General features: G+C 37.7%; 1 protein-coding gene across 1 annotated transcript in view; it reads left to right on the forward strand.

Annotated features, from left to right (window-relative positions):
• Positions 1-16,072, forward strand: part of LOC103471060 (ovochymase-2) — a 37,170-nt gene that overhangs the window by 9,929 nt on the left and 11,169 nt on the right. Inside the window, exons 2-10 of the mRNA XM_008419858.2 lie at positions 1,715-1,833; positions 2,874-2,967; positions 4,090-4,230; positions 5,010-5,107; positions 6,341-6,467; positions 7,222-7,428; positions 10,323-10,538; positions 14,359-14,499; positions 15,789-16,034. Coding sequence (XP_008418080.1) covers positions 1,715-1,833; positions 2,874-2,967; positions 4,090-4,230; positions 5,010-5,107; positions 6,341-6,467; positions 7,222-7,428; positions 10,323-10,538; positions 14,359-14,499; positions 15,789-16,034 — 1,389 coding nt within the window. The remainder of the gene's footprint in view (positions 1-1,714; positions 1,834-2,873; positions 2,968-4,089; positions 4,231-5,009; positions 5,108-6,340; positions 6,468-7,221; positions 7,429-10,322; positions 10,539-14,358; positions 14,500-15,788; positions 16,035-16,072) is intronic.

The following is a 16,072-nucleotide window of genomic DNA, read 5'->3' on the forward strand; positions in this document are numbered from 1 at the left end:
TAAATTTTACATTCATAAATGCAAATTTGCTAATAAAACACTTTGTTTCTCTCTTTTCATTAAAGATATGGAACTATATATCAAATCAATAGCAGAATCTACAAATGAAAAGGCTTTAAGGACAATTTCAATTTGTACGTCTTTGCATGTTCTTATCTAACCACCCCTGGCTGTTCTGTTTACTGCTGTTCTGTTTACTGTTGTGTTGTATACTTCACTATGTTATTTTGATGTATACTAATTTAACTTTAATAAAGTTCTTTAAAAAAAAAAAAAAAAAAGATCAGGTTCGTATCGGATTTAGGACCACATATCCAAGTAGCCTGGGTCGGATTAAAAAATCCGACACGATCTGTGTTGTTCAGACTGAATGTCATGACCAAAACTTCAATACAAACGTTGATATTTGCTCAACTGAAAGTTTAAGAAACAGCCAGGTAAATGAGTGCTTTAGCATTTATTTGGAAAATGTTATCCAGGATAAGTTACGTGTGCTAAAAACCTTAAAAGTTAGCAAAATGCTAAATGAAAAATTAGCGCATTAGCATATTATCACCACTGGCAACAGGTTTACCTGTAATTTGTTGAATCAGTTTGCTTCAAACTTTTTGGATTTATAGTAATGTCTAAATAAGACAGACAAATTAATTAGGTACTTATTTTATGTGACAAAAGCCAAGGCCATTCTTACAGCAACAAGCCACCTCCCAGTTTAGTTAACGTTAAACACAGATGTCATCCAGACTCCATGACAGAAGTAGATCACAGCTTATTACATAATCACCCGGGAAATCTCACTTTTTCTTTTGTTAATCTTAATACAATGGAGTATATTTTATCCATTTGTAACACTATTCTTCCTAAGATGCAAAGTTATTTGTGCAGAAAATCAGCATTCTCTTTTTAACCCTTGTGTTTAAAAATGGGGTCCAACCGACCCCAGACCCATTTCACTTGCATCAGTTGCCTCAGTCCTCGCATGCAGAAGGGTTAACATTAGGGCTGTGTAATAACATCGATTTTGCGACATATATCGATATTTTCTTTCCTAGGAAAAAAATCGATATTCATCCTCTAGCATCGTAACATCCAACTGTCACCTTGCTCACTCACTGCTTGCTTCGCCGGGAGAGTGATCAGGTCATCAGGCTTAGAGTGATTCCTTCACATGTTATGTGTTAAAAAGGTATCAAACTATTCAGAGCAGGTACTTGGTGCATTTTATTTACTTTACAAATGCATGTAAGCTACAGTTTGTACTGTTTCAATTAAAAGGAACATGTTTTCTCACCACTTCTTTGATTCATTTTGTCAGTTTTCAGTTAAATTAATTCAATCCAGCTCTATAACAGTCACAAAATGTCCCCAAAATCACTCCGTCCCTCTAAAATCTTTCAGAAAATCGCAAAGGTGTATTGAATTGTATCGCTTGCTTAAAAAAAAATTGCAATATATATTGTATCGTGAGCAGAATATCGTGTATCGTGAGATTATTGTATCACTACAGCCCTAGTTAACATGCCTGCTAAGATTTCAGCAATTGAAATCAATAAAAATAAATGTTTGTAGTTTAGAGTAAAAATAATGCTCTTAATGTGACATAATTCTAAAGTTTACAAATCAATGAATCTGGAGCCATATTACTTCCTAAAGCTGCTCTCTGCTGCACTGCCAAACTTCAACACTTGTCTTTGTTGTCCATGGCCTCACTCAGGGTGTGGAGGTCCGCTGGAGGTGACTGGTGAGTCGGGCACCTTCACCAGCTGGAACTACCCCAGCAGCTACGACAACGGCGTAAGCTGCACATGGAGCATCACTGTGGACCCTGATAAGGTCAGAGCCACTCGTCCGAGAAAATCCAAAAGAAAAAATGTCGCAGCAATAAGTCAATTAATGATAAATGAAAACAAAACAAGCTCAATAATTTCCATGATTTATCGTTTTTTCTTTTCTCTCTCTCTCTTTCTACCAAAACTGGATGACAAAAGTCTTCAGGCTTTGGTCTCAACTAGGCCTTTTCTTGAAGGATAATTGTCTTTACAAGAGACTTCATAATACAATTGATTTAATGTTTCACAATAGGACTAGAAAGTACATAAGTTTTGGGTCAGAACAATAGTGGTTCTGTTGGCCCGTTTGCTCAATTCCGATTTTAACATTTAACAGTTCCACTGTTAAATGTTCATTAGAATTTAAATTCGATTGATTTTCCAGAATGTGTTCTTGCATTGCTGCACCATTATTTTACTTGAAAATGGTCTCAAAACAATATTATTATTATTTATCGCAATAACGACTGGGACAGTTTGTCATCCAACAAATACCATTTATTGATTTTAGCAATCATTGCAGTTGTATGCTGTAAAGTCCCTGCATGGCTTAAACAAATCATTCAAACTCCAAATGGTAAAATGTGTTCAAACGTCAGACTGGCTGTAATCTCTGTTTAACCAGACTTCCATGTGTCTGGTTTCTGATCAACAAGGTTTTCATAACTTGCCGTTATGAAAACTGTGTAGTGTGAAGCCAAGCAGCAGAGGACAGCTGGTCCAAATGCAATGGCAGCATCATCAACAGATGGCTGCCTGCTCCGGTTCATATTCCGCAGCAATCCTCTGCAGGCCCGCTGGACAGAATAAAATCCTTCATTCCCCGCTCTTTATCACTGCTTCCCTTTCACTGTAGTGGCTCTTCCCTGTGTCTCCGTATTTCTCTATATTTTCACTCTTAAACATAAATATTACTGTCAGAGGCATAATTTTCTCCTCACATTTCCCACTGTCTGCTCACTCTGGCACGTTCTGTCAGTAAACAGGTTTATCAGACGCAGAGAAATAAGTGGGAGGAAACAACTTTGCTTGTTTGTGCTGCAGGTGATTCATCTGTGGTTTGAGGAGTTTGCTTTGGAGGAGACTCAGCTCTGCACAGCAGATTTGGTCACACTGCGAGACGCACTGGGAACCATCGGTAAATATGTAGCACAGGTTACAGGGAAATTCTTTTTAAAATAAATTGGAGCTTACATTCTTATTGTTAATCCAGTTTATTAAAAGTAAGGATAAAGGCTCTATATAACTAAATATACCGTTCACAAATTGCATATTTAGCTTCAAACTAAATGGTTACATTTTAATTAAATATTTAGTTTGTAAACTGAACATTAGCTCAGAAATGTAGCTTCAATCTAAATATTAGCTTTCTAGCTAGATAATTATTTCAAAGGTAAAGATTTAATTATCAAACTAATATCTAATTGATTAGGTTCAAACAAAATTTGACACAAAAGATTTCGTTTCTAAACTGAATATTTAGCTCACAAGCTAAAATTTAGCTTCAACCTAAACATTAACTTTTAAACTGAATAATTATTTTGAGACTAAATATTTAGTTAGCAAGCCAAATATTCAGCCTCAAGTGTTTTTACCAACTATGTAGTTTGGAGTTAAATATTTAGCTAGCAAGCTAAATGGATTGCCTCAACTAAATATTTAGCTTCAAACTAATTGTTAGCTTCCTGGCTAAATATCTAGTTTGAAAAATGGCAAAGAAGCTTTTAGCTAAATATTTAGTTTCTAAACTGAATACTTAGCTCACAAACTAAAAATGTAACTTAAAATATGAGCTCCTTTGCTAAGTATTTATTTAAAACAAATATATTTTTAGCAAACTAAATAGCCTCAGCTAATTGTTTAGGTTCAAGCAAAATATTAGCTTACAAACTAAATTGTAAGTTTGAAGCTAATTGTTCAGTTTCTCACCTAAATATTTAGCTTGCTAATTAAACATTTAGCTTGAAACAGTGACATTTATAAACTAATGAATTACATGGTGAAAACATAACTTTGAAAAGCCTAAATAGCACAAAATATTGCTGTTAATTTAATTTAAAAGCGGCATCACATAGAAATCACAAAACATTGAAAGATAATTTCTAATAACTGAAATTATAAGATCACCAAACATGTCAAATCATTTCTGTGATCAATAATAAGTTGAGCGGTATCTGTTTAAATCAATGTAAAAACAATCTTATAAAGTTAAAATAAAAAAAGACACACGTTTGCTGAATGTGTTGTGTCTTTTCTGCAGGTAAATACTGTGGCTACACCAAACCCAGACCTTTGGTGACTCTTTCAAACCACCTGACACTCTTCTTCGACACTAATGATAGGAAAACAGACCAAGGATTTAAAGCTCACTACAAAGCTGTGACTCCAGAGTTTGCATCGGGTAAGTCAAGTTTTATCACACGTGAAGATGGTGGAAGCATGTCTGAGTGACGACCATAGAAAAAGGTTGATTTTGAATCATTTCTGTTATTTCTTAATAACAATTTTGGAATTTAAATACACAAAAATAATAAATAACTAAATATGTGGGGGTCCACTATATAAAGAAACGCTGTGTGATCAAAGTTCCTGGAAGAATATTCTCTACATTTTGACTCTTTTGTGCAATGATTGGTATTTATTCAGATTAGTTTTGTCTTTTGCTGGATTATTTCACACAGACAATTTTAAAGGTGAAAAATCTCCATTTTAATGAATGCTCTCTTGTCTTTCCAATTTAGATGAGTGGCTTACAGAAAAGGGCCTCTGTCATGTCATTTACCCCAGGAAAACAGGAAATCTTAATAAAAAGTTACTTGGCTCACAAAAATACTTTGTTACATTTACCTAATAGGAATTGTCCCACTGCTAATTTAGTAGAGTGCTATCATTTCCTAATCTAAAATATTTTCCCTAACCTATTAATGTACTAGCATTATACATATTTTCATTGTGGGATTATATTGCTGCAATAAAAGATAAATCTATTTTAAGGTCTCTAGCACGCCTTCACCAGAGGCTGTAAAGGTCTGGAGGCTGCTGTGTGACACAGTGTGGGGTGAAAACTGGGGTCATTAACGGCCAAATGAATAAAAGGGTGGGGAACTGCATTAGGGGTTCATACTGAGGCTGTCCTTGAGTTGTCAGCGCAGCTCAAGCGTCCTTCATTCCTGTTGCCAGAAATAGCCGGAGCCGGCGGTTTCCTCCAAGGTGATCAGGGGAATCTGATGACTCCGAGCTTCCCGGGGCAAAACTATCCAAACGGAGCGCTGTACCAGGTACAAACACACTCAGCGCACAGCCACGACTCACACTGAACACAGGCATGCTTTCTACATGAAGCACTCCAGGACGTCATTTGATGATGTACATTTATAGTATATATATAATGTGACACTGAAAAAGAACAAATATTTAAAGTTGACCTATTGTGTTTTCTTTAAACAGGGGAGAATTGGTCTATGGGGTTTACAAAACATGTACATTACATTTTGTTTTGCACAAAATCATTCGTAGATCATGAGATTTAAAACCTGTCAGACTGAGCTGTTTTAAGGTGTCTTGTCACTTTAAAATCAAATAAGTTGCTGCTGGTCCTGCCCCCCCAACTCAAAGTTAATACTCACACGTATTAAAATAGCTACAAACAGATGTGCAATTACACAACCATGTATCTTTGAAAAGCAGATGTAGAGCCTCCTGCAGAACCAACAAGAACGCAACAAGTGGTTTCTGAATAGTAAGCCAACAACAAAACACTTGTTCTTTCCAGTAGCCATTGTACAGTGCATACAGCAGTAGAACCATTTGACCAAACTGCTGGAGCTTTCCTTGGGTTGCCAGGTAACAAGTGGTGCCTGCTAATTTATGATGGTGCATTCCTGAGGTTTTTGAAACAGCTCAATTTCCAGACACCACAAAAAACATTAACTTATTACCAAAAACCAGCTGGATTTATTTATTTTTTCCAAGCTCTGTAGTAGTTGAGACTCAAATGGAAGAACAAAAAATGTGCAAAATGCTTAATAAGTCCTCTTTAAATCCTGAGTTTTTCAATCAGTAGGTCAGCTACAAGATATAATTAAAAAAATACATCCTTATCAAGAGAGCATGCTCCACATCCTCAAACGTCTGCACGTCTAGTTCTTTCAGTAGGAATGAATGTATGAATCTAATTAAAGTAAATCAGGGCCAGTCGGGATCCAAGTCGCGCGGTGTTGCAGCAGTCACGCTGCAGGGCTGCAGCCTGGCGGATCGCCGTCTGTCCGAGCAGACGTGGAATCTCTAAAGGAATTATGTATGAGCTACAGTATGTCGAAAACGCTGCTCACGTTGATGCCATGCCATCAAAAAAACATGATGCCCATATTCGTTTTCTACATTAATTATTCAGCAGAATTTTTAAACCCATTTTTAACTCTGCAGTTTCAGATCCCACTTTATTTTCCAGCGTATTATTATTATTATTATCGATGATTATGTGTGTTTGCTTGTTTTTTTGTTTGGATCAGTGGAGAATCACAGTGCCTGAGGGCGAGCGGGTCCGACTGACGTTTACCACCTTTGACCTCGTCCCGGATTTCTGTGGAGACTTTGTTCAGATTTATGACGGCCACAAGGCCGGATCAGCTTTGGTTGGTAAGTCAGTGAGCAAATAGAGAGTCACTGATCTGATATTAATATCTGTATCGGTTCCGAATTGAAAACAATTCTAGATCAGTGACAATGAGCCCGAGCCATAAGGGCAGATCTATTCAGTCTACTTCTATGCTTCATGGTCTGAGTGACAGCATGTGTTATTATTTATTTTACATTGTATTTAGAATTCCTAATTGTACTTTCTGAACCATTTGAAAGGTTTGTTGCAGTTTATTTTACATGTTTGACCAACGTAGTCGACCTGTTGTTTGTCAGTTTCTTTATTATTTATTTTACTTTGGATGTTGCACAAAACTGCACAACCTGAACAAATGAAGGTTGTTTTTACATGTTTGACCAAGCTTGTGAAGCTATTGCTGTATTTTAATGTGTTGCTCTGGTGCAGTTATCAAATTCAGAACATTTATGTCTCTGTTTAAAAAATAAATGTTTTAAGTCCGTTTTTCTGTATCCGATGGTTATCAGCTGATACTTAAAATTCAATTAAAATTCAAAAATACTTTATTGATGACAAAGGGAAAATAAATTAAAACTTAGATATTGTTATTGGTATCGAAAGTGAAAAAAGTGGATCGGTGCATCCCTGGGATGAAACAGGAAGAGCAACTATAAGCAACAATACACCAATGTTACTCATTCAAAACAGTTTTTAAAGTTTTGAATGAATTGGGTCCACTTTAAACCCAATGAAATTACATATTTCTGTGAAACTAACACAAAGTTTTACCCTCAGGTAAATTCTGCGGTGGGACGGTGCCGAACCCAGTGGAGTCCAGTAGCAACACAATGGTTGTCCGCTTTAAATCTGACAACAGCTTGACCTCTAAAGGATTCCAGGCAACGTACACAAAGTCCAGTCTTCCACCAGTTATCACTCCCACCACAACCAAGGCTCCGTCCACCCCCACCACAAAAACTCCTCCACCTCCCACAACGTCTGGTGAGTTTTCTCTCCAACTCTGGGTCACTCTTTTCATTCCCGTTCCTCCTGTTTTTGATAAAAACGTCGTCTCATTGGAGTCGACTCAAAGCTGAATATAGTAGATATAAACTCACTACAGGAAAGTTGTATTTATATTTAATGTCTTTATGCTGTGAGTGTGTGAAACTAAAGTCAAATATCTTGTTTGTGGGAACAAACTTGGCCAGTAAAAGCCGATTCCTCCGATAATATTTAACCACTCAAACCATCAAGATGTTAGTTTTAGGTGAGGTTAAAATATTTTGATATACTGCTCATTTTTTTGTTATTTAATCCATGCTCTGCAATGCGTTAGCATCACTGGCAGTGACACAGTCCCACAGGATAATGCTGCTACCATCAAGTTTCGGTTTGAGTTTCTGGTTTGAGTCAGGCTTGAACTTTTGCTAGTTTCTGGTTCGCTTCTCCAGCAGGTTCAGTTCAGCTGAGAGGAATCCTGAAAATCTCCATCGGTAGTCGGAGTCGCGGGTTTCTGGTAATTTTCTGGTCTGGAGTCTCTAAAGTTTGGCAACTAACTAATGAGCAGGAAAAGGAGCTTTTTACATCTCTGCAGGTCTCGTATGAAGTAGAAACTTTAGTTTCCATCTTTTTGGTGAAGGAAATTTGAAGGCTTATTACGTTTTAAATGACAGAAGAAGCAGGGAAAACCTGCACAGAGCTGGGGCGGCTGGGCTCTGCATAACTCTGAGTTGCATTGACAGGGTTTCTCTTTGCGGATGTCACTGTCAGTCTAACTTTTATATTTCTATTTTCTCTTTTTGGCATTCTCTCTTCTGATGAGTTTCTGATGTGCCGCTTCTCAGTGGTGCGTTTTTTTTGTTGTTGTTGCTAGAAATAGTCTTTTTCTTAACAGATGCTGCGGCACGCTTCATAAAAGATGATGAGGTTTCGAAGTTAAACCGACTGAGACTATCTTAGAGTAACAGCTGAGAATCGTGCATCGCTTTTTATGCTTGACGCAGGAATAATTACAGAAGGCAGAATATGAATCCGGTGATATAAAAGCTTTAATAGCTCGAGATAGTTTGACGTTTGGTTTCTTAATGTGAATTTCACATGCACTTTATAGTCAAATAACTGTTTCTATTCCCATGGAAAGTACTCCTATGTTAGTGCTCATGTTTTGTTTGTGCTTTTATTCAGCGGTATCATTTTGTAGGCACCTTGTTTTTCTTTTTCTACAACTTTTTCAGCTTTTCCAGTAGAAAGTAGTCCTGCTTCAATGTTTGGAGGTGCTTCTTTTGGGGAAGAAAAAAGGAAGTACTTTTCTGAATGACCGTTTTTCTGTATCTGTGAGTTTAATAAACATAAAGTAAAAAAAAGTTAAACTCAATTCATTTTACTATCCTATTTGCTAAATTTCATAAAAATGCAAGCATGTGAGAAATCGCACAGACCCTCTCAGCTATGAGTAAAACAATGTGTACACATTACAAACATAGCTCAAAATAGAAACACTGCCAAACGTAAAAAATATATATTTTCAACAGCAAAATACAAAAAAAACATAAAAAAGTTGATAGCAGCAATAGAGACACAGCTATACAGAAAAAACACTTCGCCAAGAGTAGTTATTATAGGAAAGAAAACAAAGAGCATGTATGTATAACAGCAAAAACAACTCCATCAAAGATTTTCTTCCACAAAAGAAACACTGCTAAACATAGAGGAACTGAAAAAAAAAAAACTTTCTATGAAAAAAGACAAAAAAATTACCAAAAATTGATAATATCAATAGTTCAGGGATTTTATCTAGAATGGAGACACAGCTAGAAACACTGCACCAAGAGCACTTACTATAGGAAAGAAAGCAATGTGTTTACATGGATAATGGCACAAATAGCTCAAAGATGTTCTTCCTTTAAAGAAACACTGCTAAACATAGAGGAACCGAAAAGGGAATAATTTCTATGGGAAAAGACAGAAAAAGTTGCCAAAATCTGCTCAAAGCAATAGTTTCTGAGAACAGAGACACAGTTAAGCGGAAAAAAACAAAGTGCGTGTATAAATAATGGTAAATATAACTCAATCAATGGTTTCTTCCATCAAAGAAACGCTGCCAAACACAGAGGCATTGAAGAAGAAATACCTCACATGGGAATCTAAAGCAGTACTTCTATGGGTGCATTTTCCCAGATAGAGACAGTTAAACAGGAAAAACACTGAACCAGGAGAACTTTTTCTGAGAAACAGAAGAACAAGCTACCAGTGCAGGTAAAGGCAACCATGTGACTTCACACAAATAGACACCGAGCCAAGAGGACTCACCATGGGAAAAGAAACAAGTGTATTTATGGTTAAAGGAAGCAATTGCTTCATCAATGACTTAATTCAGAAAAATAGTACAGCTGATCAAAGAAGCATTAAAGCTAGATTCTTATTTATGGGGAAAAGAAACAAAATCTAATTCTGACCATACCAAGGTGGTAATGGCTTCTACTGCTACTATTATCATCATAATTAATTTGATTAATCCTAATGCGCTGTGTTTCCCAGCTAGATAATGTGTTGCTGCACCATACGTGACTGCGTTGCTTCATGAGAGCCTTTTCCAAGTAAAACCCAGCTTGAATCCTGTCATAGCGACCACATAATGATGGAGGAACGGAGATCTCTCCTGAGCTCTATCTGCTCGTTTCCGCATCTTACTGTTGGCAGACACATCGGTTTTCTCCAGGGGCCAATTAAAGTACAGTACAGTGAATCACTTCATGCTGCAGCTGTATCGAAGCAAGCCAGTCCTCCTCAACTGTGAAACAAAGAAAAAAAAGATCCTAATTAATATAAATCAAAGTGAAAAAAGCAACATTGTACTTAATTAGGTTCATGTGTTGTGTGTGTGTGCACTGCAGGCAGTGGAGGGCCAGTTATCATTGAAGGACGGAAAGGAGTTATCCAGTCTGCAGGTTTCCCAAATTCATACCCGGCTCATTCCAATAACACCTGGAAGATATCGGTGTCCAGAGGGTTCCTGGTTAAACTGCGGATCACAGACTTGGCGATCACTGGGGAGACCGGACAGTGCAAAGACGACAAGCTGATCATCTCAGACGACTACAGCCCCCTGGGTGAGTGTTAGGATCGTTGGGTTGTTTGGTCTTTTCATTATTCTGTGCTCCTTCGTCTCTTTCTTTGATTGGATCAGACTGGTTTCTGTTTTAGTTCAGTCCTACTGAGTGTTTCTAGTTATGCTTATTCCTTGTTATTCTAGTTTAATTATGTTTCTTAGGTCTAGTTATTCTATAGTGTTAGGTTAATTTCCTAGTCTCTTGCGTACTTTCCCTCGCCCTCTGTGCCATTTTCTCTTCCTTACACCTCTAAATACATTTGCTATTCAGACCAGGTCTTTTGTTCAGCTTTCAGCCTCACGGTGTTTTAACCCTTCTCCTGCTCACATCCTCGCTGGTTCCTCCTGTTTCCTCCTGTTAAATCTCATCAACTCCCGTTATTTTCCTGCTGTGATTTTTCCCCCTGGATTCCTGTTTTTGTTTTGCTCTGGCTCCCTGTGTTCCCTGTGCTGTTTTGTAAGTTTTGTTCTTCATTTTTTCATTCGACCTGATCCATGCTCCCAGCTCTTGACTGTATTTTAGTCCATCCACAAACTCACTGATTATGACAGCGAGACATTAATCTGCTCTTACAAGCCATTTATAATTGATTATACCCATAGAGTGCACTGCAAAAACACAAAAACTTATCAGGTATTTTTTGGTCTTGGGTGTGCTGTGGTGGCGCAGGGGTTAAGCACAACCCACATATGGAGACCTTAGTCCTCGACGCAGCTGTTGTGGGTTCGATTCCTGGCCTTGGCGACCTTTGCTGCATGTCTTCCCCCTTCTCTCATTACCCACTTTCCTGTCAATTAGCTATCAAATAAAGGCCACTTGAGCCCAAAAAAAAGTATTTTTGGTCTAGTTTCTAGTAAATATGTTTCTACACTTGAAATAAGTGAAAATACACATATGACGTACGTACATCAAATAAAGATATAAACACTTTTTTTTCACTGTCTGACGTTAAATCATATCCAACTTTTCTTGTTTTACTTTAGTTAGAATTGCCCAAATTATTTTTATTTGCTGATTTCCAGAAAACTTAGCAAATACATTTCGTAGAGATTTCTTTGTAGCTTTCATTGAATTCAAAATACTACTCACCTTTGATCAGTATCAAAATAACTGTCTTTTAAACTGTATGACATTGTATACAGTTGAAGTAAATATGTTGTTTGAACTGAAAAGTGGAAACATGTCAGTGAAACGAGACATTTTTCCCACATTATAACTTGTAAAAGAGGATTAGAAGTTATAATATGGGGGAAATGTTCCGCTTGCAGATTTCCACTTATCTGAAGTTTACTAAGATATTTGCACTAGAAACTAAAAATGCTTGGTAGGATCTTGTGTTTTTGCAGCACAAGACAAGAAAATCCAGTGGAACAAGACATTTTACCCTATTTAATTTGCAAAAAGGTCACATTGCTTCAAACCTACTACATATTCATCAAATACGCTCCTATATTTTGCTGAAAAAGTTTTCAGTTGTACTTAAAGTGTACTGAGATATTTGCATTAAAAACTAGACAAAAAATACTTGGTAACATTTTGTGTTTTTGCAGTGTGAACTTCTAAAGGACATTTTGCACCTATATATTAGTTTGCTGGCAGACGTTAGACTCCTGTCACATGAAAGACGCTGATGTGCATCTGTTAATATACACCCTAAGTGTGTGTTTGGCACATCTTCTTCCAACCTTTCTGTTACCGCTAAATTGCTAAATTGCTGCTTTTCCTGCTGTAAAACTGTTGATTAAGATCTTCCTTGCAAAGAGCCGCACCGTAATAAATTACCTCTCATTATTCACTTCACTGGTTGCAGTGAGGCTGATACAGCTTTATCTCTTGCTGAGTATTGGAGCACCGAGGCCCAGGCACACTCTCACTGTGCATTTCTCAGAGTTGGGCGATGAGAGGGCTTTTTTAGCTGAGGGAGCACGTGCTTATGTGCCAAAGCGAAAATAAGACAAAACAACATCTGTTTCTGGATAACTCCAAATGAAAGAAATAAAAACAACACAACATGTTGTTTCGGGCTGCACAGTGGCGCAGTTGGTAGAGCTGTTGCCTTGCAGCAAGAAGGTTCGATTCCCAGCCCCGTTCTTTCTGCATGGAGTTTGCATGTTCTCCCTGTGCATGCGTGAGTTTTCTCTGGGTTCTCCGGTTTCCTCCCACAGTCCAAAAACATGACTTTCAGGTTAATTGGCCTCTCCAAATTGCCCCTAGGTGTGAGTGTGTGTGTGCATGGTTGTGTGTCTCTGTGTTGCCCTGCGACAGACTGGCGACCTGTCCAGGGTGACCCGCCTCTCGCCCGGCACGTTAGCTGGAGAGGAACCAGCAACCCTCCTGACCCCACTAAGGGACAAAGGTGCAAGAAAATGGATGGATGGATGGATGGATGGATGGATGGATGGATGGATGGATGGATGGATGGATGGATGGATGGATGGATGGATGGATGGATGGATGGATNATGGATGGATGGATGGATGGATGGATGGATGGATGGATGGATGGATGGATGGATGGATGGATGGATGGATGGATGGATGGATGGATGGATGGATATTTACGACAACCTCATCTGACCAATGAGCTTCACAATGATTACATTATAGATAGATATATAATAAAATAAGAAAAAAATACATAATAAAATTGTCAGGATAGTTGCAGCAATTTCCCAAACACTCGATTCAATTAAGTACTAATTTTGTCCCTTTATTTAGCTGATGTTGAAGGCCACAAACCTTACAAAAAGTTCCACTTTTGTCTCATCAGTCCACAGAATATCGTCTCAGAAATGTTGAGGATCACCAAGATGTTTTTGGGATGTTTTTGTTTTTCTGTATCTGCATTAGTTCTGACCTTGTAACTCTCCCATCAATGCCAGACACATTACCAGACTTTCTTATTGTTGCATCATGAACTCTGACCTTAACTGAGGCATGTGAGGCCTGCAGAGCGTTGTTTTATGATCTCCTGGATTATTAGCCGATGGGGTCTTACTGGCCATTCTTCAGAGTCCCAAAGTCATAGAAATTGCTTTGTAACCCTTTCCAGAAAAATGAATGTTCAATTTAATTAATTAATATAGTATCAGTTCACAGCAAATGTGTCATTTCAATCACACATAGATTCCAGTTGATCCTACTTATGAAACTATAACAAGTTTGTTATTCAAAGTAGTTTAAAAAGTTTATATCTAAGGATGTCAGTAGCAGCATTTCCATTACAAATGTTCACAAAAAGGTGTTTCCATTGCAGTTTTGTGAAATAAACCAATTTCAACATGACCATAAAAACCACCTCATCCTTGCACCTCAACAAGAGCTTTTTCAAAACTGGTGTTTCAATTAAGAAAATTCATTGTTGAAATGTCAAAATGCATAATTATATGGTCCATGGGAATGAAGCTGCTGCCGTTTTCTTTCTTATTCTTTAACCTCTTTAGGTTTATGCATAATATGTTTTTTGATATATCTTGTCTACTTCATGTTGTCAGACAGGTTATATTTAAATTATTTCTTAATTCCACATATATAATATAGAATTATTCTATTGTTTCATTGTTCAAAGTAAAAAAAATGTTATAGGTTAGGATTTCAGTCATCACAAAATAGAGTGCATACTCCATCAACAGCATGCACATGTAGCACAACACGTGCAATAAGGAGCCTTATCTTAATCAGTGGAGATTCTGCACTCAGATCATCTGATATCTACACACTGGTCACTTATCCTGCTTACAGTTCCACATCTTATCTGCTCAAAGGACCTTCGATCCACCACATGAACCTGTTTAATCCCTGCTCCTCTGCTTCGCTCTCAGGTACACACTGCGGCTACATCCTGCCCCCACTGGTGGTCAGCGCCAGTAACACAATCTCTGTCAGCTTCCGGTCGGACAGTCGCCTCACGGATCGAGGATTCTCTGCAGAGTTTGAGGCGGTGTATCCTGAAGATATCGCAGGTAGCCTGGCAGAAACACCTTCACAGCTCAGAGAGGAAGTTGTTGAAACACCTCAACGTCTCGTTAACCAGTCATAAACACATCACCGTGCCAGATACTCGGCTGCTGCTGCAGCTGCCTGAGCTCTGTGGAAACATGGGCCAAAGTACAGTGAAGGAATCAAGAGCCAGATGAAACCTTTTAGTCTTTTATCACAATGATTATCGTCGTAAAAAGATATGAAATCCCACTTATTGCACAGAGGTAGAACTGCATGTTGCTCTGGAACATCTCATCCACACAAACACAGGAGAACGAGCACCGTCCACGTTCCACTGCCACTGAGCAGTAATGCCTGTTTTCTGACTGATTCTGCCTGGAAGCCTAAATAAACAAACAATATGAATTATAAGGTCCACTAAGTGGAGGTTTATCGTACTTTTTTATCATTTATAAAAAGGGTTAGGGTTTAGGGTCAGATGATTAGAATCTGTGATTTATTGTTGTCTTCATAAATTTGAATTAATATTAAAAAACAAAACTGACATTATTGGAAATGTTATTTTTACTTTTTTCTCCAGAAATATCAATAAATTTGAAAATATGATTAAAGTTACTGTGCACAATTTAGTGATATAAATCACACTTCTATAAGTCTCATCCTGAAGAAGTCAGACTCAAATGAAAATACTGCTTTTCAAGAACAGTATTTGTGTTTGTGGCCCTATGAATACTAAACATCCTAAAAAGATTGAATATTTTTTATCATCATTTTTATTGTTGTCACAATAATAGAAGATATCCTGACAAAATTAGTCCATTCCGCCTCCGGCCGTAGCACTAAGTTTATAAACTAGTGTTGGCTCCATCTGAAAAACAGCAGTTAAATTGGTTTACTGCAGGATGTTTCAGTTCCCAGATTGTATTTGCTTAGTTATGCTGTTTAAGATTCCCTGTTTCCCAACAGTGCATCTGATTTCGATCAGATGCACTGTTGTAGCAATTGTAGCAATCTTTATCTTGAGAAAAACAGTTTTGTTATCTTGAGATAAGATAAATACCTTATCCTCAACTACAGTGATAAAAACTTTTTTCTGTGCATGGCGGCTTCTGTAGCATTGCAACTGTTTTTGCAGAGTCAGACATTTTTAATTTGTACGATTTGATGAACCAAAGTGCAAAATTCTTGTTCTCAGTCAGTTCTACAAGTCTTCCTGCAGTAGACTTGTAGAGAAGTGTATGTACTCAATGTCTTGCTTTAACACGTCCTCTTTCCTCCATGTATCATACCATCCATCTCTGCTTTTTAGACATCCAGGGATGTGGCTTTTCCTCTGAAGAGGAAACTGGTGTTATCAAATCCCAGAACTGGCCGATGAACTACAAGGCCAACATGGAGTGCATGTGGAACATTGCTGTGCCTCTAGGGAAGAAAATCACTTTGACATTCACTCATTTTGACCTGGAAGCCAAAGACTTTATCACATCTCAGTGCTACGACAATGTGATGCTGTTTGACATCAATGGTTTGACTAGCGCACTAAATCAAAAACATGGTAAGTTAGGGTCATTTACCCCCCTACCGTAATCACTA

This window comes from Poecilia reticulata, linkage group LG1, assembly GCF_000633615.1.
Source record: "Poecilia reticulata strain Guanapo linkage group LG1, Guppy_female_1.0+MT, whole genome shotgun sequence".
Classification (NCBI taxonomy): Eukaryota; Metazoa; Chordata; class Actinopteri; order Cyprinodontiformes; family Poeciliidae; genus Poecilia; species Poecilia reticulata.